Source organism: Larus michahellis, chromosome 17 (assembly GCF_964199755.1).
Source record: "Larus michahellis chromosome 17, bLarMic1.1, whole genome shotgun sequence".
In the NCBI taxonomy this organism is placed as follows: domain Eukaryota; kingdom Metazoa; phylum Chordata; class Aves; order Charadriiformes; family Laridae; genus Larus; species Larus michahellis.
Genome location: NC_133912.1, coordinates 5,278,485 through 5,301,974, shown reverse-complemented (window position 1 = coordinate 5,301,974; position 23,490 = coordinate 5,278,485). Strand labels below are relative to the sequence as shown.

The window sequence follows — 23,490 nt, the reverse complement described above, 5'->3', positions numbered from 1 at the left end:
TTTATCGGAAATCCCGGTCGACTGGAGGGTAGCGAACGGGACGCCCATCTACCAGAAGGGCCGAAAGGAGGGATCGGGGATTTACCGGCCTCTCGGTCTGACCTCGGTGCCGGGGAAGGTTACGGAGTGGATCATCTCAAGTGCCGTCGCGCGGCACGTATGGGACGACCGGGCGATCGAACGCAGTCAGCGTAGGTTTACAAAGGCGGATCCTGCTTGCCTAACCTCCTCTCCTTCTGTGACAAGGTGACCCGCTTAAACGCAAGAGGAAAAAGCCGTGGACGGTGTCTACCTAGACTTTATTGAAGCCTCTGCTACCATTTCCCACCGCACGCTCCTCGTGAAACTGGTCGCTCGCGGATTGGACGGGCGCACGCTTCGCTGGGTAAAAACCAAAAAAAGCCGGAGGGCCGGGACCCGAGCGTTGTGGTGAACGGAGCTAAATCCAGTCGCCGCCCGGTCGTGAGCGGTGTGCTCCGGGGCTCGCTACTGGGGCCTGTTCTGCTCGGTATCTTCATCGATTGTCTGGACGAGGGGATCGAGTCCAACCTCGGTAAGCCTGTCGGGCAGGAGTGTCGATCTCCTTGAGGGTAGGAAGGCTCTACGGAGGAATCTAGACAGTGCGGATGGATGGCCCGAGGCCAACGGTGTGAGGTTAGATGGAGCTAAGGGCCGGGTCTCGCACTTGGGTTGCGACCGCCCTGAATGGAGCGACGGGCTCGGGGAAGAGCGTCCGGAAACCTGCCCGGCGGAAAAGGACCTGGCGATGTGGGTCGACAGCCGGCTCAGTGTGAGCCGTCGGCGTGCCCGGGCGGCCGAGAAGGCCCACGGCGTCCTGGCTTGAATCAGGAATAGTGTGGCCGGCGGGACTCGGGCAGCGATCTTCCCCCTGCGCTCGGCGGCGATGAGGCCGCGCCTCGAATACTGTGTTCGGTTTTGGGCCCGTCGCTACAGGAAAGACACGGAGGTGCCGGAACGAGTCTGGAGAAGGGCGACGGAGCTGGTGAGGGGTCTGGAGCGTGACTCTTGCGAGGAGCGGCTGAGGGAGCTGGGGGTGTTCGGCCTGGAGAAAAGGGGGCTGAGGGGAGACCTTCTCGCTCTCTACAGCTCCCTGAAAGGAGGTTCGAGCGAGGGTGCGGTCGGTCTCTTCTCACGAGTGACGAGATAAGACGAGAGAAAACGGCCTCAAGTCGCGCGGGAGGAGGGTTTGTATTGGTTAATAGGAAAAATTCCTTCACCTAAAGGGTCGTCGAGCATCGGTACTGGCTGCCCGGGGAAGCGGTGGAGTCCCCGTCCCCAGAGCTACTTAAAAGACATGTAGATGTAATGCCGACAGATGAGGTTTAGTGGTGGACTTGGCACCCTTAGGTTAACGGTCAGACGCGATTACCTTAAAGGTCTTTTCCAACCTAAATCCTAGAGTCATAGAATTGCCCGGGTTGGAAGGGACTTGTCCGATCATCGAGTCTGACCGTTAACCTCGCTCTGACAGAACCCATCACTAAACTGTATCTCTGAGCGCTATGTCTACCCGTCTTTTAAATACCTCCAGGGATGGTGACTCCACCGCTTCCCTGGGCAGCCTGTTCCTACGCTTAATAACCCTTCCGGTGTAAAAATTTTCCCTCGTACCCAATCTAAACCTCCCCCGGTGCAACCTCTCCTCCTATCGCCTGTTCCTTGGGAGAAGAGACTGACCCCCACCTCTCTACAACCTCCTGTCCTGTGAATCTATGATTCCGTTTAACATAAGGCTGGTTCCTCATTTCTTGCTATTTCTTATTCTATTCTCTCCTCTATTCCTTCTTTGGGGGGGCAATTTGGCAGGGCAGATTTGTTTCGCGGGTGGCAGGACGGACGCGGCGCTGCTTTTGGGAAACGACGGCACGGCCTTTTTGGGTCCCGCCCGCCCGCTGTGTCCGCTCCGGAGAGCGACCGGTTATAGGGGCTCCGGCGCGACGCAACTCCCTTATTGACTCTGCCCTCAGCCGCCGTGACCTCCGGAGGGACATTACGCTGAATCGAGACCTATACAAGCTCTATTAGAAGGGCTTAGCGTTGTATTGACTCACTAATTGAGATACACTCACTAGGTTTCTAGGTGAAAACACCTCGGGGAAAGCTCTGGACAATGGTTCTGCTACGACGGCAAGCGAAATAAGAGGGAGCGCGTCTGCCTCGGGGCTGTCCGCAGGATTCATAAACTCCCATTCCTTTACTGCCGGGTCACATCCATTTTCTTTACAGCGCTCCCGACAACATTAGAAATACCGGAAGAGCGCACAGCGCGAGAGGCGGAGGACGTGCAACCCCTTAGTCTGCTCTCGGCACCTCTGAGACAAACCAGGCTCCAAAGCGGGTAAGGCCTTTTCTTAGCAGCGAGACGATGCCCAGAAAACACCGCTCTGGCTTACAAATTGGGGCCAGGCAACCTGCATGGCTCAATGCTCCCTTTGTCTCCCACGGTCACCCCCTGTCCCGCCTGTCACGGCAGACGTGGCTCCGGCTGATCTGCCCGGCTTGACATGGCAGCAAAAGGAGACCGCGCCAACGGCAGGGAGGAAGGGGACGAACGCGAGAGACGGAGGGTCACCCGGCATTAGTAAGCAACGCTCTCGCTTCCCTTGCACAGTCCTACACTCCCGAGGCATGATCTCGGTCGGTCAAGTCACGTAACGCGTATCTGTGCAGCCAGCAAAGTCCCTAGTGCTTGGCGTGAACGGGCCTGGATGCAGACGAACCGCCTGGGAACCGCAGACCGTATATTCCCGTTAAGCACATTCGTGAGATGAGCCCACGCCTCCCGCTGACTGCAAAGCCTGAGAGGGAGCCCCGCAGAGCGGACCCTCCGGCCGGCAGGAGAGCGGGACTCTGACCGCGGGGAGCGCGGACAGAGCTGGCCCTTCTCCTTCCCTGCCCCTGGGCGCCGACGCGCTGCCCTCCTTCCGCCTCGCATCCCCGCTCCCCCTTCCCGCCCCTGCTCCCTAACGCCCGGGACACGGCGCTGCCCAGCGCCAAAACCGCTGCATATTACAATGACTTCCTTTGGTACGACCGCACAAGCCCTGGGCAAGGACGGGGCAAGTCGCTCTCTACAAGGGAGGGGTGAGAGTTGTCTCTCGTGGCCCACGGCGACACCGGGCAAGTCCCCGCGCCTGGGAGCCCGGCGCTTTGGCCCGCCCCGATAAATCAGGGTTGCGGCCGCTGGCACTGGTCCTGTGCCGTCCCTGCATAACCGTACATCATCTCTGCCACACCGATGAGTTACGAGGGCTGCACAGGCATGTTACCTATGCTGAGTGTTTTATGGGCGAGCGCACAGCTAGCTACCTTTACCCTGGGTGGAAAGAGACGCTCCGTTGGCACGGCTCGAACCCTCCTGCTGGGCGCAATGGCCGGGAGAAGGCGCGGGAGGACCTGGAGGGACGCCTGCGGGCCTCCGGCTTCCCGCTTTTCGTGGGACGGGGCTCGCCTTCCCAGCTCTGCCCAGGTAGGAAAATGACAGAAATTGGGATGGAGGGCTCTGAGAGCTACCGGAACCGAACCGGGGGGAAGTCTGTCACCGTAACGTATGAAATCGTTTACACCTTTTCCTCTCTCCTCTCGACATCCATCCACACCTTCATCTCCCCATCCAGAGACAGACGCAGCCCCTCGTGGCACCCGACCCACCCCTTCAGCGACAAGGACCAGAGCCTACGCTGCTGCCCGCCCTGCCGGTGGGTCCCTCCCCAGCCTCTTCTCCTTGCGCCCTGGCCAAGAACCCGACCTCGCGGCGTGTCTGACCGACGGCCGGGAAAGCCGCTTACCCGAAACGGCCCCCCAGCTCCGGGATAATGCTTAACAGAAACTAGACACCAAGCGATACTCTTGACCCGCTTTATAATCTCCCCGATGCACATAGACCACGTAGACCAAATAAATCTTCTGTTACAGGAAACCCAAGTTTTTTACAGCTACTCTCCTTCCTCACAAAATGTAAGGCACAGAAAGGAGCCTCGAGGCAACGCTCAAAAACACATCCCTGCGCGAAGCCGGTAGACATTTAAAACCGACAGGGGCTTCCCGGGGATCGCTCCGCAACAGGAACTGCCCGAACTACCAAAGACACTGACCATAAAATGACTTAGAAAAAGAAAAGGAACCAGGCACGCATAGTGCGAGCGGGACCTCCGGGATCGGACACGAGCGGCACAGAGCTTCCACAACGCTGTAAGAGGTTCAAAGCCACAAACTGAGCGGATCCCACGCTGTGGGCCACCCCCCTCCTTGTGGACACCAGCAGCATTAAAGTGTCCAGAACCCTGCAGTGCTGGGACAACAATCTCCCCTGTCTATCCCTGCTCACCTGGCTCAAAATACTCGATCAACACGATCGATATACCGGGAGAGGAGCATGCGCGCTGGCAAGCCTGCTCTGACGGCACATCCCACCTCGTTGCACACACAGGGAAGGGTAACGCTCGTAGAGAGCATGCACCCCTTTTCCCTCCCGGCAGGTCCCGACGCAGAAAGGCCTCGTGCTCCCAGCCCGGATGCTGTGGGGAGCGCGGCCGCAATCGGCAGCGCCGACGTGGGTCTGGGACCTTCCTACCGTGACAGGGACCCTGTGCACAGGGTGCACGGTTACTCCACACGTGCGCAACAGCTGCCGGCCAAGGACACGTGGACCTGCGCGTGCAGCCGCAGGTGTGCCATCTATTTTCACCCATCCCAAAACTGATGGACAAATAGCGAGAGCAATGGATCATCAGTAGGAGATGCAGGTTGCCGGCTACGGCAACAGAGGAGACGCGGGCTTTGTTTGGAAACGCCGTTTCGAGACCTGGTCCTTCCCGGTACGCCGCCCCCGGAACGGGCTTGCCTCGCGCTACCCTCTCCCTGCCTGACGCTCCCTACGGGGCCTCTTGTGTTTCTCACCCCCTGCGCAGCCACGCGTGACATCGGTGACGACTGGGCCTGCGACGCTATTAAACCTCAGCCTGCACGGGCAAACACGCCGCTTCCGCCGGTACCGGGGTGCTTTAGGCCCACGTCCCGGGTCGGGGGACACGCGCTGCAAGGGGTGTGTGTGGGAGACAAGGTGCAGCTAGGCTGCTTTGGGGGCGCAGCGGGAAAACCTCGGGCATCCCCCAAACAGAACAGGCTGCAACTCCCTTATTTTATCTTTTTAGACTTCATTGCGTTTACTTTCCTTCCGTCGGACTTGCCATTTCATTTCATTTCGCTCCATTTCCTTACAATAACTTTCGTGTCGATCCACCCGGATCCCGAGCATCCCCCCCGCCCCAGCGAAGCGCACCCGCTGGCCCAGCCCGGTTGCGGGGACGGGGGTCCCCGAGCATCCCCCGCGCTGGGGGGGGCGGGATGCGGGCGCGGAGCGGCGCGGGGAGGCGCGGAGCGGGGCCGCTGCCCATTGCACATTCTCTCCGGGCGGCGGCGCCGCGTCCCGCTCCCGCCGGCCCCGCTCCGCTCGGCCCCGCCGCGGCCCCGCACGCCTCGGCCCGGCCCCGGCGCCACGAACATGGCGACGCCGAGCAGCGGCGGGGCGCGCCGGGCCGCCCCGCTCCCCCGCCGGCTCCTGCCGCTCCTGCTGCCGCTGCTGCTGCTGCCGGCGGCGGCGGGCGGCCATTCCGCCCTGCTGCTGCGCGCCCCCCGGCCCGCCCCCGCCGCCCAGACCCCGCGGAGCCGCCGCGACGCGACGCGACCGCCGGAGCCCATCCAGGTGTACGGGCAGGTGAGCCGGACCCCGGGGGGGGACGGGACGGGACACGAGGGGGCCGGACACGACGGTGCGGTGCAGCCCCCCCCTTTGCCCCCGAAAATACGCGTTACATCACGCCCGAGCGGCGCTTCCCCCCTCCCGGGGGGGAGGACTTGGGGTACCAACCGCGCCGCCATCCCCCCGCGCGGCCGCGGGTCGCCTGTGTCCCCGCCCCGCGGTGCCAGTGTCGCGAGTGGGGAGCCGGCCCCACGGCCTCGGGGACCGCAGCCCCCCGCGCGTCCGCTGCGGGGCTGGGGGGTCTGCGTGTGTGCCTGCGCGTGTGTGTGTATGCGCACACTTGCTGCTGGGAAAACAACTTCCAGGCGTGCAGGGGTCGGAGCGGATCGCGCGCGGGGATGGCCGGCATCCCCTCGGCACCCGGCGGGGATGCGGGCTGCTGGCGAAGCAGCCCCGGCTCCGTCTAATCGCTCCTTCGCCGCCCGCGACTTGCTCCGCTCACAAAGTGGCAAACGTTCAGACCTTGCCGAGCTCTGCCTGCAGCTGTTCCCACCTCCCCCCCTTTCTCCCAGATCCATCTCAAACTACTGGCACTGTCGGGTTGGCATTGGACACTCGCTGGTTCGTTTCCAGCAAGACTAGCAGCGGCAGCTGCCAGGTGGCCGAGGGCACGCGCCGGCTCGCCGGATGGGAACGCGAGTCCCTCCGGGAGCGGGTGGGCGAGGGCTCATCACCTACAGATGCTGGTGTGGACCACGGCTACGCTCGGATGCCGGGCAGAGGGAGGTGACTTCTGGCAGAAGGCATTGCTATTTGTGAGCCACCGTGCCCTTCTCCGTCAGAAGGGCTCCGCTCTGCGTTTGCGAGCCAGCCTCCACCGCTCCTTGAAAAGAGGGGGAGAGCAGTTGCTCATCGCAGCAAAACATAGAAACTGCTATTTCTGAGAGTATCCCTGCTCGAGCTCGATTCTCTGGTGAAATTTGCTGCCAGGACTGTCAGGGCTCCCCTCTCTCCCGGCTTTTCCAGGCAACCGTTGCTTTCGGGGTGATACAGAATTACACTCGGGCTGCCTGGACGCCTGCTAGGGACAGCTTCAGCCTTTAAGACTCTAATTAATTCCTTACCTCTCCACACGCTACACTATGCTAAGTTACCCCACTTGACCCTCCTCGCTTATGCTGCCTGTGTCCCATCACGTGCCCGAAAGGCTGATGGGGAGGTGGGGGGGACCTGCCCGCAGGGGGACGGGGTGCGCTCCGGGAGAGGCTTCGAGCCTTCAGTGACACCCATGTTTGCCTCCTCGCTACTGCTTTCCCTTCTGGGGGCCCTATAATTTCCCCTTTTTGCTACTTGTAGGATGGGAAAGAGCCAGCCACGACGCGGGCCTGGCTCTAGGGCTGCCGGAGGGGCACGCGTGGGGCTGGCGCTGCTCCTAGATCCCTGCTCCTCTTCCCCCGCTTAGAGGATGGGAAAAGCTGTTCCTACTCCCCTGGACAATCTGCTTCGCCTCCCCTACCTCCTCGACGTTTGGCTGTTTTTAGCATCACACATCTACCCCATTTTAGAAAAAAAACATCATGCTTGTCTCTCCATCTACTGAAAGACATTTATAGCACTTACCCTCGTCCTCTCCCTGTGGCTTTCCTCTAACCCACCTGCCGGGGTCAGGGAGAGAGCTGCTTCGGCCGAGAGTCCTCTATCACCGACATGCAGTGGCACATCTAAGAGGGTGCGGTAACCCTGGTGCTATCCGGAACAGGACTAATAGGAAGCGGTGGGACTTCACTACGGTCTGCGGCTGTCTGGTTTTTTCTTGTGGCCTGAAGCTTTCAGAGGGGATTTGCCCGGGGAACGGAGCTGCTCTCGCCGGCGGCTCGGCGCCCGGTTTCAGACTAGCGTAAAAAACCCGGCCCTTCCGCCGCTTCGGGGCGGGACGCACAAAATTTACAGCCGAGGTACTGCATGTCACCAAGAAGAGTTTATTGACACCGAACAACAGTTCCGAGTTCTCCCGACCGATACAGTGCGGCAATCAAAGATACGAGGGAGCCCGTGTGTTACAGCCCCCCTTGCAGATCAGACCATACAGCATTACAAACACCCGGGAAGCCAGAAAGCTGCGTAACACGCTACTTGGAAGTCTCACACCTCGTCACAAGCCCCGACCGATACCCATGTCCCCCTCTCTCCGTGTCTCTGATGCTCCTACCAGCGTAAAACTGCATGGTCAAAAAAACAGTCCTCTCTCAGGGACATCATCGTAAGGGGCGGTGCTTGAACCGAGCATCCTACTGCCGTGCGCTGCAGTCCCTTATCTGGGGCGCAACCTGTTCATGTACGTTTGGCAGGTCGCTCGGCCATATGCTATGTGCTGGCTCGCGCCCCGAAACTCCCTGCCCTTCCCCTGCTGTCGACTGCGGTCCCCGCGCGGCCTCGTGGCACGGCACAGAGCCCCGGCTCGGCGGCGCAGGAAAGTGGGGTGCGGGAGGTTGGTGCTGCCGGTTGCCGCCATGGGAGATGTCACCAGGGGACCGGAGCCGGAGGGAGGGACCCGTCGCCCCAGCTGCAATCGAGGAGGGGAAGAAAGTCCAAAACCTTTGTGGCTCCTCGGGAGCCGAACGCAGCTTACTCGACACCATCAGCAACAGGCTCGGAGCCCTCTTGCCCTAGATACCAAAGACACAAGCACAAAACATTACTTGGGTTGCTCCTCCGGATCCTCACCACCGATCGCATCTTTGCGCCGCTTCCACGCCTGGCTACACCAACATTTTTTGGGAACCTCAACAAACAACAAGACCGGTAGCCTACACTTCTGTGCCTTCGTGATTTTGCCCGGGTTTTTCTGGCCCTGAAACACCGGCGACCAAGAGACCGAACGCACGACTCCAGCGACCGTCAGCTTCGAGACAGAGCGGGTTTTGTTCCCTTGTGCCACCCTCACCTCTACCGGACTCTTGGCAAGCGTTACAATGGACGGACCGTAACGAAGCAGGCACCGACACGTGACAGGTCTTTTCTAGGATGCCAATGACAACAGAGAAACATCCCCAAAGCAAAACAACTGCCGCTTATGCCCCCCCGGGGCCGGCGGCGCTCCCCGAACCCCTTCCAGAAACCGCCGCGCCCTGCCTTCCTCTTCCTGCGCGAGCCCCTGGCTACCGAGGCGGTGGCTCATCTCCTGCCCGCCCTTAACGACCTCCTTACTCCTGCCTGCGCATCCCTACTCACACCTGGATGCAATTACTTGGCACCGTGATTGTACATTTCTCGAGTACGTTCCCACCATTCCACATAAATCCCGCCCCCTCCTGGGGGAAAGCCGGCCACGAACCGCATCGCCTGTGAGGATTTATCTTCAATGCAATAAACAAGGAAAAGAAAACGAGCTGCCGTGGCTGCCTACCTGTGTGCTGGGACGAAGTGTCTTCCGTGACCGTGAGTCCGTCCGTCTGACGAGTGTCGGGTCGTAGCCGCTGCCAACAGCGAGGAGAAGCGCCGAGGCAGGAGGCCTCTGTGTGCCGGTCCTGAGGGGCAAGAGAGAGCATCACGGTTATGGACAGCATTCACATTGCAGGGCTGCTAATACAGACACAGAGGTCCCACCTTTATCTGCAGACAAACCTTTCCCTTCTTTGGAAAAGGGCTTATCCAAAACCTCCCCCAAAAGCACACGACTCACAACCTTAAGCCTTAAACCGCGCTGAGACAAAAGACATCTTATCTAACTGCTGCTGGCTCCTGCGGCGGCCAGCTCGCCCTCCCTGCTGCCGCTGTGAGGCCTCCGGCCTCTCCCCGTGCTCCCGTCCCCGCTGTGCCTCCCCGTCCCCGCGCCCGGCGTTGCTGCCCGCCCGCACAGCAGCTCCTCTCTTTCCCTCCCGGGAGGACCTACTCTGTCTTTCTCGAGCTTCCTCTTTCCTGGCGCTAACCAGTCCTGCCTTTGAGGAAAAGCAGACCGGGTTTTCTTCAATTCCAGGCCATTTACTACTAAATCATCTTTTATCAGCCCACCTGCTTGACCCCGACACCCCCGCCGCTCCACACTGATGAAGACCTAAGGGGATCTCCTCAGCTGCTAGCGCTCGGACTCCTACACGCTACCCCAGCCTCTGTTAGATTAAAACCAACGCTGCAGCGTGATGCCACTCAGGGATCTTTATCTTTAAGACGGAAGTTTCTCTAGACAGCCGAGCAGAATTCCTCTCCCATTAACATAACGCCACCGCATTGACCTTGTGCAGGAGACGTTAACACCTCTGTCTCTGTGGCACCGCACGCTTGCGGAGTACCAAGGAAGCAATGCGCTCCCCGGCAGATGAGCTCCATCCTCTCGCTCATCACCCCTAGAGTGGTGGGCACCGGCCGGCAGCTGGCGAGCTACCCTAAAATACTGCTAGCGCCACATCAAAATAGCGCCTGAGCACAGAGAGCTGAAGCTTCTCTTCTTTTAACACCATCAGTGCGTCCTGCACAGAGGGCCCACCTTAGCTCCCTTCCCTCACAGCCTGCAAACTGGCAAAGAGCCCTTCTTCCTTCAGAGGAGACGGGAAAGCGCCCGGCAGGGTCAGTGCCGTCCAGCTATGCAAGCGGAGACATCAATCACGCTGCATCGGAACTGAACCGTAGTTAATTTTGACCTAGTTTGCCAGCCCGGCAGAGACCTTCCCAGATTAGACTTTAACCTTCTGGATGTGCCCTGGCTGGTGACGGCAGGTCCCGGCACAGGGCCGGCAGGCGCTCCGGGACCCCCGGTCCTTTTAACCCTTCCTGCCGTCGGCAGATACCCCCCGCCCTCACCCCGTCTGCCTGGGCTTGGGGCATCCCTGCCCCTTTCCCCGCCACCCCGGGAACGTTCCCCGCTCCCGGCGCCTGCTTTTGGGCCGGAGTTTGCCGGCTCCCAGCATTGCTGCACCTGGAAAGGGTACTGGTGTTTTCATTCCTTGTTTTCCCTTTGGCAGGTTCCTCACGGACCCCGCTGTCGGACTAAGCGAGCGTTGCGGTGTCCCAGGGGCATCGCTTAAGCTTTCTGTAGCTGTAATGACGAGCTCATGGCACGCTTCACTGGCAGCACGTTAGACCTTTTCTGCAGCCTTCCCCCGTGCCTCGGTTATGGAGTGGCTTTCGTCGGCGCTCACCCAAATTGGCCGGGGCAGCCTCAATTCCCTGTCAATTTATAAAGAGAACCCACCTCCGGGACCCTCTCGCCCAGGGATCTGCTTATTTCTGTGGTGAACGGGGCTCCGGCCTCTGCCATCCCCCTCCCTTACCCTTTTCCTTCCTCCTAGAAACAACAGCTAACTGAGAGCTCTGTTGGTGGTAGCGGAGGGAAAACAGCTCTGCCACCAGATGATTTCAGTATTAACACAATTAACATGGGCCTGGCGCGCTCCGCGATGAGTCACCCGTGTTTCATATCAATGATTTCAGACCCTGGCATTTTCAGCACGAGCCACAAGCAGCGCTACGGCAGGCACAGACTGTATTTTAAAATATCGTGGCAGGGCTAGAAACAGATGCTCGGGAGCAGAGCAGAAGGTACAGTAATGAAGCTTTAGCGGGAGCGCAGGGGGGACGCGGCACGCCGGGAATGCAATAGCCGCCCCTGACGCTCATCCTCGATGCTGGGCTATTGCGTAAGCCTTGCCGGGGTGGGGGGAGGCAGAGAAAACGGGGACAAAAGCTTGTCCGCGGCGGCTTCCAGCGAGCCGAAACGACGAGGACACTAGTGAGAGCACCTATCCTTTAAATCCCCGTGCTAACCCAGCGGCGGCTTCGCTTCAGACCCCTTTTAGCTATAGCTTTCTTTGACGGCTTCGGCAGCCGCTTGCAACCGCGGAGGCCCATTGCTCTCCGATACCGTCACTTATCTAGCTGTAGTAATAACCTGTTAACTCATCAGAAATTTCCCAGGAGCTGCACTGGTTTTTAAGCATCCCATTTCCAGTTACGTAACCAGGGCAGGAAAAACACATCAATATTCCCTAGGAGCCCTTTTCCTGCACACCCTCCATTTTACAGCATTGAGCCTCAATCCCCAAGCAGTCGCGCCGTGTCGCCTCCTGATTAATAACAAGAGCCTGGGTTGAGCTGCGGTCCGAGCCCCATAGCCGGAGCCGGACCTCTTGACAGAGCAAACCCATCGACGCACACCGGTAGCTCCCCAGCCTGCTTCGGCGCTGGAGGAGCTCGGCACCGCACGCCACGCACCCTGCTCCGCCCGCCTCCCGACGGACGTCGCCTCGGGAGGCTCGGCAAGGCACTGCCACGGTCTCGGCGCAGCACCACGCGGCCGCACGACGTTCCCCCTCCCAGCCCAGCCTGGGAGCGCTCGGGCTCCTGTTGTGCCCCTTGAGCCCTGCGGGAGCTCTTACCTGCTCTGGGACGTGCTCCCGTGGCGGGATGGCAGCTCTAGGGGCTGTCTTCTTGCTCGGTTTCTGTGGGGTGTCCATTTATTGGAAGATTCTGTAAACCAAAACAAAAAAATATAGTATGAGCAAAGCTAGCAGCACTAACTACAGCTACAAGCAGCCTCCGCTATGTCTTGGCTCCCGTCCTCCCCTCCTGGACTTCATTTGGCACCTTACATATTAGGAGGACAAATTAAAATTTCATGCATATTTCATATACACTTAATCGCTTGGCAAAGACCAAAACACTTCCCCGTTAAGGGGAATTTAAACTTAACTGCTGCTTCCTTTGGGCACAGGGCATTGCTCGTTCGTAGGTTACATGGGCTCCCGGGGAAGGTTTCCCCCATCAGGGGAGGGGGGGGAGTCTGTGACCGTGGGCTCCTGCCAAATAAGCCTCCTGCTGGCAAATAGGGCAGTGTTACTCGTGTCGGGGACAACAATGGCCTTATTGCAAAAGTTTTTTCACATAAAATGTCCCGGTCACTGGAACATCGGGTGCTGTTCACATGGGGCACAATGCAGTGCTGCTGCCTGGACAGCAAAGGCTCGGGGTGCCGTTCCTTTCTCCCCTGAGCTCCAAAGGGCCACAGCAGGGCTGCCGCTGGCAGAGACGAATGTGTGAGGCTCCTAAACCTGAGATGCTATTGCACGAGCACTTCTCAGGGGACTTACGGCGTAAGGCATCCTTCTGCTGGCTTCTCTTTCTTTACACCCCTTAGTAAAATATGCTGCAGCAGCCTTTAGGTGCTCCTAAGCTTTCTGCTGAGCGGAGCCCCACGGCACTCGCTGCTGCTCTTCTCCCTCCTACCAGGGAGCCAAACCTTGCTTGTGCCCAGTTTGGCCTTTATACAGGGGCTCTGCCCTAATTAGGCTGCTTGAGGTCACATGGCTCCTAATGAGTAACAAGGCTCAGCTGGCTCCTCTGAGCCCAGGCACCTTACCACCGCCCTTTGGGCTTCACTACACCTCACAGGTGTTCCGGCTCAGAGGAGGGGTCTCTCGGGAGCTTGCTGTCTCTTCTTGCCTGTGGGAAAAAAGAAAACTGTACAGGTTTAGTGCTGAGGTTACAGCAAGGCACAAGTAGGAGCCTCTTGTGGTTTTCCTGGTTTGAAACTGTCCTAGTGTCAGATTTCTTGCAGAAAAAAAACACCCCAAAGCGCTACTGAAACTGTCACGGAGGTGGTGAGAAGCCCCTCTCGGTGGAGAGGAGCTGGGGCGGGCAGGGATGCTCAGGCACGTCTACACCAGCGGACAAATCTCCCTCTGGAGGGCCTCTCCCGGGGAAGGGAGCCTGGGCAGGGTCGCTCGCTTCTGTTTCTGAATGCGATGCTACGGGCTCCCCCTTCCCTATCTCCGCCCCCCTCCTCCAAATAACAACACAGCTCTAGACAGGCTGATAAACCTAGCCCTCTGCCTGAACCGGCAACCTCAGCCCGGGTGCGGCTGGGAACCCAAAAAAAAGCTGCACCCAAAATAACTGATACAGATGTCGGAGATGGAGATGAGGTTATTCTGCTTTTACGGGACGGGAGAGGGACTGGGAGCACAGAGCCGCTCCGGATTCCAGCCCCGAGGCTGTATGCGGGCTGCCTGGGTGGGCAGCACCAATCCCTTCTTCTCCGCCCCGTGTCCCTGCATCCTCAAACAGCATTGCTGCTTTTTTCCGGCGGGCGCGCAAGGCTACCGCTGGCTTGCTTTGTAGCGCCTGACCTAAATCTCTGCTGCCTTTGCTATCTGGGCGCTCCGACGTGGTCTGCCCGGAGGGGGGGGGCTCTGGCTGGGCAGATGGGGGTGCAGCTGGGGGTACCGGCCCTGGGGGCTGCTCGCTGTCCCCCCTGCTAGTTGTTGATTATTTAATTTTTTCCCCCTTGCATGAGCCTATTGCATAAGAGGGATTTGAAGGCTTCTGCTTTGCTCGCCCCCCCGCCCCTTCCAGAATAAAGATCTAGTTTTTCCAAGCGTTTTACTTGCCAGTCGCTGGCGGAGGTTAAACTGGCTCCTAGCTGATCCCAGGGAGCCAGAGGGTATCAGGCCTAAGAAAGACTTAGCCCTGTGTTTGACAGCTTCCCAAGGACATGAGCTTAGGGGTTACCAGCCGTGGGCTGAGCACACGCGGCCGCATCTGCAGCCGTTGAGGTGCCCGTCCGTGTCGGAGAAACTTCACCCAGCGTCCCCAGTGATGCTGGCTGTGCCTGCATGCAGGCAGCGGTCGTTTCGGGCACCGGGTTTGCCCAGAGGCTCCTGCACTTTCAGTTCCCACCGTTGATGATGCTCCGATAGTTTTCCCTAGAAACCGTCCCTTCATGGCCGGTGCTGTTACAGCACTGCCAGATACAATGCGTGCACGGGGAATGACGGGACGGCATGTGGCTGTGTTTGTGTTGGAAACCAGCACGTCCTTTAGGGTACAGAAGAAGTCGCTGTAGAAAGGTGATTTTGTTTCCCATGGCCCTTCACCTGTTCAGCCTGGATTTGAAATCACTTCTTGGTCCTTGCTTTTAATTTTCGTACTTCTTATGCCCCGAATCCTGTTTATCTGAGGACGAATAACGGGAAAACTAACCCCTTTAGGCACACGCATTTTGCCAGCGTGTTCATGGGAGATGCTGATTTGCTGTTCTCAAACATCACTCCCCAGGGAAGCCTTCTCTTTAACTCTTGGTGGCTTGCAGCGAGCGCATGAATCCCTCGCTGAGGTGGCCTCGGTCTAAGTGTAACCCTCGTCATGCTGAGCGGCCGCTGGTTCGCTTGGCTCTGCTTTCAATGAGATGGCAGGAGGAGGTGGGAGTGGGATGATGGCACAGCAATCTCGGAAAATGGAAGCGGAAAGGCAGAGCCCTTAGCACTATAGCGGTGGGCTACGCTGTTGCCTTTTAGTTCTCCAGGCAGGAGCTGAGCTTGCCCCAAGTGTGCCCATGGGCACAGCCTGGGCCCCTCCGAGGTCTGAAGAGCCTGACACACGGCGCCCCTCTGCCTTCTGGCCTGTTCAACTTCTGCCCCGGGTTTGAATGAGTTTCCCCAAAGTCTGCGTGTTTCCGAGGAGGAGCGGCATGAGCGGGTGTTTGCTCTCTGACTGTCCCTGCGGGCGATGCTGTGGCTCAGGGTGCCCATTTCCTTGGCGTTGCAGGTCAGCCTCAACGATTCCCACAATCAGATGGTCGTCCACTGGGCGGGAGAGAAGAGCAACGTGATCGTGGCCTTGGCCAGAGACAGCCTGTCCTTGCTGGGTCCCAAAAACAGCAACGTAAGTTCTGCAACCCGGCTCTGTCCTGGGGCGCCTTCGTGGTTTCTGTGCTGGCGGCTGCCGAGCTACGACCTGCCTTTCTCTCCTGGGCTGGGAAGAGGGAAGAAAGGCCCCTGAGTCTGAGTTCAGAGACACACAAAACACCATTTACTATCCTCTCTCTTGCCCCACAGGTTCAAGCCGTGAAAGGCTGGCTCGGGCAATTTCTAAACTGTCCCCCGCTTTTAGTTTTCTGAATTTTTAACCACATCTGTCAGAAGGGGAACGAGAGCTTTGCGCTCCTCACGCTGGGGCTCCTCCTTTGCAGGTTTACGTGTCATACGACTATGGCAAGAGTTTTAAGAAGATCTCGGAGAGGTTCAGCTTCAGTGGGGGAAATGGCAGCGAGGTGGCCATCGCCCAGTTCTACCACAGCCCGGCAGACAACAAGAGGGTAAGGATGTGGCAGGGGTTCCGGTGCGGCTTGTACGCAGTGTATCACTGCCGATAGCGTGATGGCACAGCCCTCGGGCCAGGGGACCCGGGTGTGTGGCCGCCCCGATCCGCGTCCGTGAGTCACGCTGAGAACCTGCCTTTGCACGGGGCAAGTGCGTGCATGGGCCTTTCTGCTACGGCAGCAGGGAGGGACGGACGCCTCCCACAGATGGGGACCAAAAGCAGTTTTTGCAAGGGCCTCTGGCTTCCTGGGAGAGCCCCCCTGGTCATCCCGGGGGTCCCCAAGGCAGAGGTGGGACATGCCAGCCATGCTGCTGTACCTCCTCTACGGCTCTGAGATGCTCAGGAGCATCGGAGTGTGGCGGGAGAGGGGGCGACTGGGCCAGGGAAAGTCCTCCCCTCCAGAGCTTGCCCTCCCAAAGGCTCCCCGGGACATGTACCTTGCTTACTGCTCCCCGAGCTCAGCTCTGACCTCCTGGAGGCTAACCGCCTGCTTGCTTTCTTCCTTATCGACCCCTCTCTTCCCAGTATATCTTCGTAGACGCCTTCGTCCCGTACCTCTGGATCACCACCGACTTCTGCAACAATATTCAGGGCTTCTCGATTCCCTTCAGAGCGGCAGACCTCCTCCTGCATGCCGGGAACCCCAGCCTCCTCTTGGGCTTTGACAGGTCTCATCCTAAAAAACAGGTGAGCACTGTGGTTTAGACGGGAGGGCCGGCGTCCTGCCTCTACCCTGCCGTCGCATTCCCCTGGCCCGTTACGTGCCCCACAGCCCTTATGGCATGCCAAAATCCACCCTGCCTCGTGCCATCGCCGTGTGGTTTTGTGCTTTGACCGTCCAGAGTGTCTGATCTTGAATCGCTGTACGTAGAGCTGTCCCAAATTGGCCTGGACACCCCTTCCCTACAGGTCAGGCTGGGTTCTGACCTCTGCTGTGGTGAGGATGTGGTACCTGCAGGGTGGCTGCTTTAAACATTTGCTTTCCCTTCTCCATCATTTATGCTGGTCCTTCATCCACACCGCTCCTGACCGTATCGATCTCCCCGAGCATTGCGGTCGTAACTCACCGCGCAGCGCTGGCAGCTGAGCCAGGACTGACCTCTGCAGTATTTCACGCGGGCAAGTGGTTTGTCTTGGGGTTTTGCATAACAAATTGCTTCTTGAACACAAATCCTTTTTTTTTTTCTCCCCCGGAGCTATCGGCTACAGTTTGTAAGTAATTACAGCACCCTCAGATAGATACAGGCAGCGTAAGCCAAACCTGGAGGTGAAACAACTATCCCCCAAGATGTGAACGGGGACAGCGTACAGGCTGTACTCACAGTTTGTGCCAGTTTGAGTCGGGACAAAGCAGGGTGTGTGCTGGGCACCCCCGATGCCTTCCTGGGCGACGGAGCTGGCTGGGAGCGGTACCTTCCTCGGGCATGATGCTGGACTGACTGTCGAGGCTGGAGTCTGGCTGGCCGTACCCACGTACCTGCAAAAAAGAGGCAAAAATTGCAGCTCAGGTGCCACCGTAGGGCTTGGAAAAAAACCAGGCAGGTTTCAGGGACACAGGCCCTTGGAGGGATGGGCAGAGGGGCCGATGTGCCTGCGGGCTGGCGTGTTTATCGCTGCTACTTTTGTTGGTGCAATGACAGATACTATCTCTCCTCTTGACTTTTTCCTTACTGATACCCACAGATCTGCAGCAACAGCGTGTCGCTGTGCTCGAGGCTGTAACGGCCTCCGAGGGGGAGACGGCTCTGCCCGGATATTTACCCTTGCTAATGCAGTCCATGAGTACATTATAATGAGTTATTTTTATTTCTGAGGTAGTATAAAACCAAGTGGATCGACAGCCAGTGAGAATTCCTTCTGGTAGGAGACTAAGGTGCAATTTTTTCCCATTTGGGTTATTCTCCCCTGCAGACAGAAAGGTTGCTGTTGCTTTGGGTAGCTGGCATATAAAGAGAAGTCATCAAAGCAGTTCACAGTTTTGCAATGGACACGTGTCTGTCCTGCCGTTGCTGCCCGAGGTTGGGTCTCTCAAAGGACTGGCTCTGTTTGGTTGCCCAGTCCCACTGCCATCTCCCACCTTTGTCGTTGCAGCTCTGGAAGTCGAATGATTTTGGCCAGACCTGGATAATGATTCAGGAACACGTGAAGTCTTTTTCTTGGTACGTGTCACCCCTGTGTGTTACACCCAGCTCCTGTCGTCTCTCGCTTCTCACCTCTGGCCTCCTTTGCCGCCCTGCGCGAATCAGGGACCCGGGTACCACAGTGTGCTCCGGCTCGGGTCCCCTGCTCCCCTTGTCCAGCCGAGACCCTGCTACCGGGGATGTGGCACGGTGGGGTGACAAGAGACAGCCACCAATGCAGGCTCCTGGGATGCTCCACATTCCCCTGGTTCTTCCATGCCCACCCTCTTGATAAGGCTCCCGCTCCTTGCTACCCGCTGCCTTCTGCTTTGCTCTGCGAGTGCAGAAATAACACCACCGCCGCCTTCCTTTTGTTCTTCCCAGGGGAGTTGAGCCCTACGATAAGCCAAATACGGTGTACATTGAGCGGCACGAGCCTTCTGGGGTTTCCACTGTCATTCGCAGCACCGATTTCTTTCAGAGCCGAGAGAATAAAGAAATAATCCTGGAAGATGTTGAAGACTTCCAGCTCAGGGACAAATACATGTTTGCAACCAAGTCCGTGGTAAGTATTATGCGAGCAAATCACTGTGATGGTGGATGCTTCGGTACAGTACCATGGCCGCAGCGGGTGATCGCTCTGCTTGTGTCTAAAGTGCGGTGAGAGCGTTTGCTAGGGTCGGTGCTGCTCGCTGCTGCACCTCGCGTTTAGCTTGTCCCGGAGGTGTTGCTCAGGCTGCCTGCCCCGCTTCACCTCGTGCCACCGTGGACAAAGCAACACCTACCGACGCCAGTCTCCTGGCGGGGCTCGGAGCAGTGGCGTTTCCCTACGCCTGCCTTCATCAGGCTGGGCAGAAGTAGGTCAGGCTGCGAAGTGCTGGGACCGGGGAAAAACCCTGGGAAGGCGGGCGAGGAGGGACGCGGTGGCAGGGGAAGGGGGGATGTGGCGCAGCAGCTCGGTGGTTAGGAGGCCGCTTGTCAGAGAGGATTACCATCACGCATAGACTAGGTCCAAGTAGCCTACCGTGCTCCAGCCTGGTGAGAGACCTGGATTTTCAGTTTGCTTTCCTACGGAAAGAGGATGCGGGTGAGCAACAGCACTCTTTGCGGTCCCTTTGCAGCCCAGGCCCCCTGTACTTTTTGAAGCTGTTGGCCAGCTTCAGACAAATGTGAAAGAAAGCTAGCAGTCATCTGTGCTTTCTCTGAGGGCAAGTCCTTTACGGATGATCAGAGACACGACAGCGGAGAGGTTGAGTCCCATTCCTTCTAGAAGTGGTGGAGCAGTCATCTTTATAGAAAATGCAAACATTGCTTTGCTCCCCCGCTGCTGCCGTCGAGTCTGTTTTAACGAGCAACCTTTGCCATTTCAGGGTGACTCCTTGCAAAACCCTGTAGCGTTTCCTAGGTGGTTCACAGCAAGTGTGTCACCTCCGGCCACCCGAGCAGCCGCAGAGTTGCTTGATGCTGGCGGGGGACATGTTTGCGGAGCAGTTTCAGTTTCTCGGCAGCCTCTCTCGCAGGCAGTACAGCCTGCACCTCTTGGGGCCCGGCCCCTTGGCGCTACGCCTGCTCTGCAGCCTGCTGTGGTTTGCAGAAGATTTTATCTGGGCTCGCTGGTGGTGCAGAGGGAAACGTGGGGGATGGTCTGCGTCTCTGCCGAGAAGTCACCGGGCTCAGGGAGCAGTGCCCTGAAAGCACGGGGCTGGTTTGAGTCACTACCTTTCAAGGGGTGAACTCGGTTTGGGGGTTCTTCGGGGTTGTTCCAGCTTCCGCGGGGCTCAGGGGTTGCCATCACGCTTTGTCCTGCAGCTCTAATGATCGGCGTTACACTAAACAACATTAAAATCACCCGTATTCCAGGCTGAGGCAAAGACCTGTGGGAAACACGGAGGCTGAGAGAAAGGCCAGCCTGGCTGCGGACCCCTGGGCTTAGAAATGATATCCCCGGGTGTGGGATGCGGCACTCACGTCAAACCCCAGAATGGCGCTGGAGAGGGGACAGGCTGGGCGACAGAGGCGCCCAGGACTCCCAACTTCTGCTCCTCTCCGTGGGAGGTGCGGTTGCTTAGCGATATGGAGCCTAGGAAAATCAGGCCGCTTATTTTTGGAGCCTAGATCTGGGTTTAGGTTCTTACCGTTGGCATCCCATATGAAATAGGCTGCCCCCAGCTTTTTACCTTTGTGGCTTCGCACTGGTGCCTTTCATTTAGCGCGAATCATTAAAAATAGGAAGGAAAGGACAGAGTGCTCTGCAGAAAGAGGAGGAATTAAACCCAGCCTCCTTACTTCCATCTGGCCAGCCAGAAAGGGCAGTTTCTCTCCTTGCTGAGCGCTGCCCATGTGGATGTACAACAGGAGTGGGCAGCTGCCAGGCTTTGCCCGCACGCAGGGAGGCACACGGTTTGTGAGTTTGCCCCAGTCTGTCTTTCGGCCGCTGCTGGAGGTGAGGGTGATTTCGGGGGCGAGAGCTACTCCTAATGTGTCCCTCTGCTCTGCTGCAGCGTTTGCAGGGCAGCTCGCAGCCGCCTTCGGTCCAGCTCTGGGTTTCCTTCAACCGCAAGCCGATGCGCGCGGCACAGTTCATAACCAAGCATCCAATTAAGGTAAGTGGCCATTTCCGAGAAGACCTCCTCTCTGCCTCCTTTGCCAAGGACGCCCTCAGATGTCAACAGCAGTTTTTTCTGCGTTTCATCAGACGCTGCGGGAGCCGGAGCTGGGAAGGGACCTCGTATGACCCCGTTCGGGGGATTAGCTGAGCAAAAGCTCATGTTCGGGTGATCTTGTTGTTTACACGATGGTACTTCATTCTAGCGATTCGTGCCTCTGGAGAAATACTGGAATACCCAGAGCACTGTGTAGGGTCAGCACTGTCCTGGGTGTGAGGCTGTCTGGAAAGAGACAGTCACCGACTTCCTCCAGCACTGGTGATGGAGACTGGCCGCAAAGCCCAGATACGCAGAGAGGGGCTGAGCTCGGTGCTCAGTGCCTTGGCTCGGCTTCTGGGGACCTTACTTCTTCCCATGGCCTGGCGTGCTAGGTCACCGAACACACACTGGTTCCACCATCGTGGCCCGGAGCATCCATCTTCTCTGCGGGCAGGGGAAGCCCAGGGCGACAGCCAGGGTTTGCAGAGCTTGCGATCCCTGAGCCAGACTTGCTGTGGCATCCCCAGGCTGGTGGGGAGGAAGGAGAGCGCGAGCGGTGCGCTCCGTGTTTGGTGAAGCAGCGGGGCACGCCCCTGGCTGGGAGACGCCCCAGGCCTCAGAGGGGTCCAGGCAGAGAGAGACCTGTCACCGATGGGGCTCGGCTCCCTGTGCTGCTCCCAGGGGAATGCCGGCAGGTTGTGTGGGGCGGAGGGCAGAGGATAGCGGTTGGGGGAGGGGAAACGCAAAAGTAAAAGCAGAGGGGAAAATACCTCCTTGCAAAGTAGAAAAAGTACAAATGGGTAGAGAGAAGATTTAGCTTTCAGCTAGCTAAGAGGAAACGCTAAAGCAGCCTGTACATAAACCCTGCTGGTGTGCCCACACCTATGAAGCCTGCTCGCCTGTCATTTCCATCCAAAGGAATATTATGTTGCCGATGCCTCGGAGGACCAAGTGTTTGTGTGTGTCAGCCACGATAACAACCGTACCAACCTCTACATCTCGGAGGCAGAAGGCCTGAAGTTCTCGCTGTCTTTAGAAAACGTGCTCTACTACAGCCCGGGAGGAGCTGGCAGTGACACCTTGGTCAGGTAACGTGGGACACGCTTAATCAGATCCATCTCTCTCTAATGCGATTCTCTCTAATGAGAACATTGACCAAAGTCCCTGAAGTTTTTGGCTGCGTTTGATGGCTTGACATTCCCCACTCCCCAGACCTAGGGAGGCTGCGATTCCCAGATTCCACCTTTGTATTTCCTCGCAGGTATTTTGCCAACGAGCCCTTCGCGGACTTCCATCGCGTCGAAGGCGTGCGGGGTGTCTACATCGCCACCCTGATCAACGGCTCCTTCAGCGAGGAGAACATGCGCTCCGTCATCACCTTTGACAAGGGGGGCACCTGGGAGCTGCTACAGCCCCCGGCACAGACGCGCTATGGGGAGCAGATAGACTGCGAGGTAGCGTGGGGCGAGAAAGGACAGGGGGGCAAGCGCGGGAGAAGCCCCCCACCCCGCAAAATAGGCTGCAATGGCAGTCCTGCCATAAGGAAGTCCCTCCTTGCCTTTCCAAGTGTAGAGAGATGGGATAGGTGGGATGAGGACACAGGTGAGCGCGGGATGGAGGGTTAACGCCGCTGTGGTTTGCTTTTCCAGTTTTCTCAGGGCTGCTCTCTCCACCTGGCCCAGCGCCTGAGCCAGCTGCTGAATTTCCAGCTGCGTAGGATGTCCATTCTCTCCAAGGAGTCAGCGCCGGGACTGATCATCGCCACCGGTACCTCTTTCCTTCCCACAGTGTGCCAGGGCTTAGGGCACGTTGTTGTCAGGACGCGAGGAACTTGGCAGCATTTAGTTTGTATACACAGGTTACAAAAACACAATTAAATTGTGCATTTTGCTGTCCTGTCTCTGCTGCAGTCCCTGTACAGTAATTACAGCATGTAGCTTTTACTGCAGCACGGTGATGTGAGAAACCTTGCCCGCTTTATTCTGGTCCTCCTTCCTGCCGCTATCCACGTGAAAGGTTTCTTTAACATACAGAAATTCCTGTTTGTCTCTCTCCTTTACTGAAGAAAACACTTACGTGTTTTGTTTCATCATCTTTATAGCCGTAGGTTTTTCCCCAGCTGCTTTTAAAGCTTGGCTTAGTCTAAAATATTTGCTTCTGAAGAGATTAGTTTATAGTGTGAAAAATCAGCTCCTCAGTCATCATTTTGCTCACAGATAAAAATAGTTTAGAGGTGTCTGGCTTCGTTCTAAGCACTCGCTTTGCATTCCTCAAGAAGAATGATTTCTCTTGTTCTCCTAGGCTCCATTGGCAAGAACATGGCAAGGAAAACCAACGTCTATGTCTCGAGCAGCGCCGGAGCAAGGTGGAGAGAGGTAGGACCGCTCTTGTGCTTGCCGGCTTGGCCGATGCGGCGGTGCAGTGGGTAGGAGGTTAGCAGCAATAGAGATAAGCGATGTGCAGCTCTTGGGCATTACGGCTGACCTCCACATATGAATCCAAGAGCTGTAGCTGGAAGGTGCGGAATGTCCTTGAGACCAAGGCAAAAAGGGCTTTAAATGAAGGACCACGTGTGGGTTGGCGTAGAGGTGAACGGTCGCGGTCCTGTGGGTGAAGGTGGTGGGTTCAAACGCAGGAGAGCTCCCTCCTCTAGTTCTTTTCGACTGGCAGGACTTGCCATCGGCATGGGTCATCTGGCCCCTTGTAGACGGGACGGACAGGCAGGACTCTGTATGTGAGAGTGTCCGGAGAGGCTCGACGTCTTCCAGAAAACTGGGATGTCGGCCTCGCTGTATGAGGAGTTTGATGCTGGGTGTTCTGGTCTGCGGCAGCATTTGTGGTCTGCCTGTGCATTCTGCTGCGAGTGTAATATGGTATTTCAACATCTGCAAGCTATTTAATCCTGCGAATT

General features: G+C 57.9%; 1 protein-coding gene and 1 long non-coding RNA gene across 4 annotated transcripts in view; both read left to right on the top strand.

The window, feature by feature from the left end:
- Positions 1 to 861: 861 nt before the first annotated feature.
- On the top strand, positions 862 to 2,630 carry LOC141732458 (uncharacterized). Its single transcript, XR_012584115.1, has 3 exons — positions 862 to 1,003; positions 2,248 to 2,359; positions 2,495 to 2,630. It is a non-coding gene; the product is annotated as an uncharacterized LOC141732458 (long non-coding RNA).
- Positions 2,631 to 4,646: 2,016 nt separating this feature from the next.
- The window catches only part of SORL1 (sortilin related receptor 1), a 48,649-nt gene continuing 29,805 nt past the window's right edge, over positions 4,647 to 23,490 (top strand). For 2 of the 3 annotated variants that reach the window (XM_074561484.1, XM_074561483.1), the window contains exons 1-11: positions 5,440 to 5,737; positions 15,260 to 15,376; positions 15,684 to 15,809; positions 16,340 to 16,501; positions 17,906 to 17,973; positions 18,319 to 18,499; positions 20,436 to 20,537; positions 21,498 to 21,667; positions 21,841 to 22,033; positions 22,229 to 22,346; positions 22,881 to 22,954. In XM_074561484.1, coding sequence (XP_074417585.1) covers positions 5,525 to 5,737; positions 15,260 to 15,376; positions 15,684 to 15,809; positions 16,340 to 16,501; positions 17,906 to 17,973; positions 18,319 to 18,499; positions 20,436 to 20,537; positions 21,498 to 21,667; positions 21,841 to 22,033; positions 22,229 to 22,346; positions 22,881 to 22,954 — 1,524 coding nt within the window. In that variant the 5' untranslated portion in view covers positions 5,440 to 5,524. Of the gene's footprint in view, positions 4,839 to 5,439; positions 5,738 to 15,259; positions 15,377 to 15,683; positions 15,810 to 16,339; positions 16,502 to 17,905; positions 17,974 to 18,318; positions 18,500 to 20,435; positions 20,538 to 21,497; positions 21,668 to 21,840; positions 22,034 to 22,228; positions 22,347 to 22,880; positions 22,955 to 23,490 lie in introns of those variants that run through there. The other variant, XM_074561485.1, reaches the window with a different exon arrangement.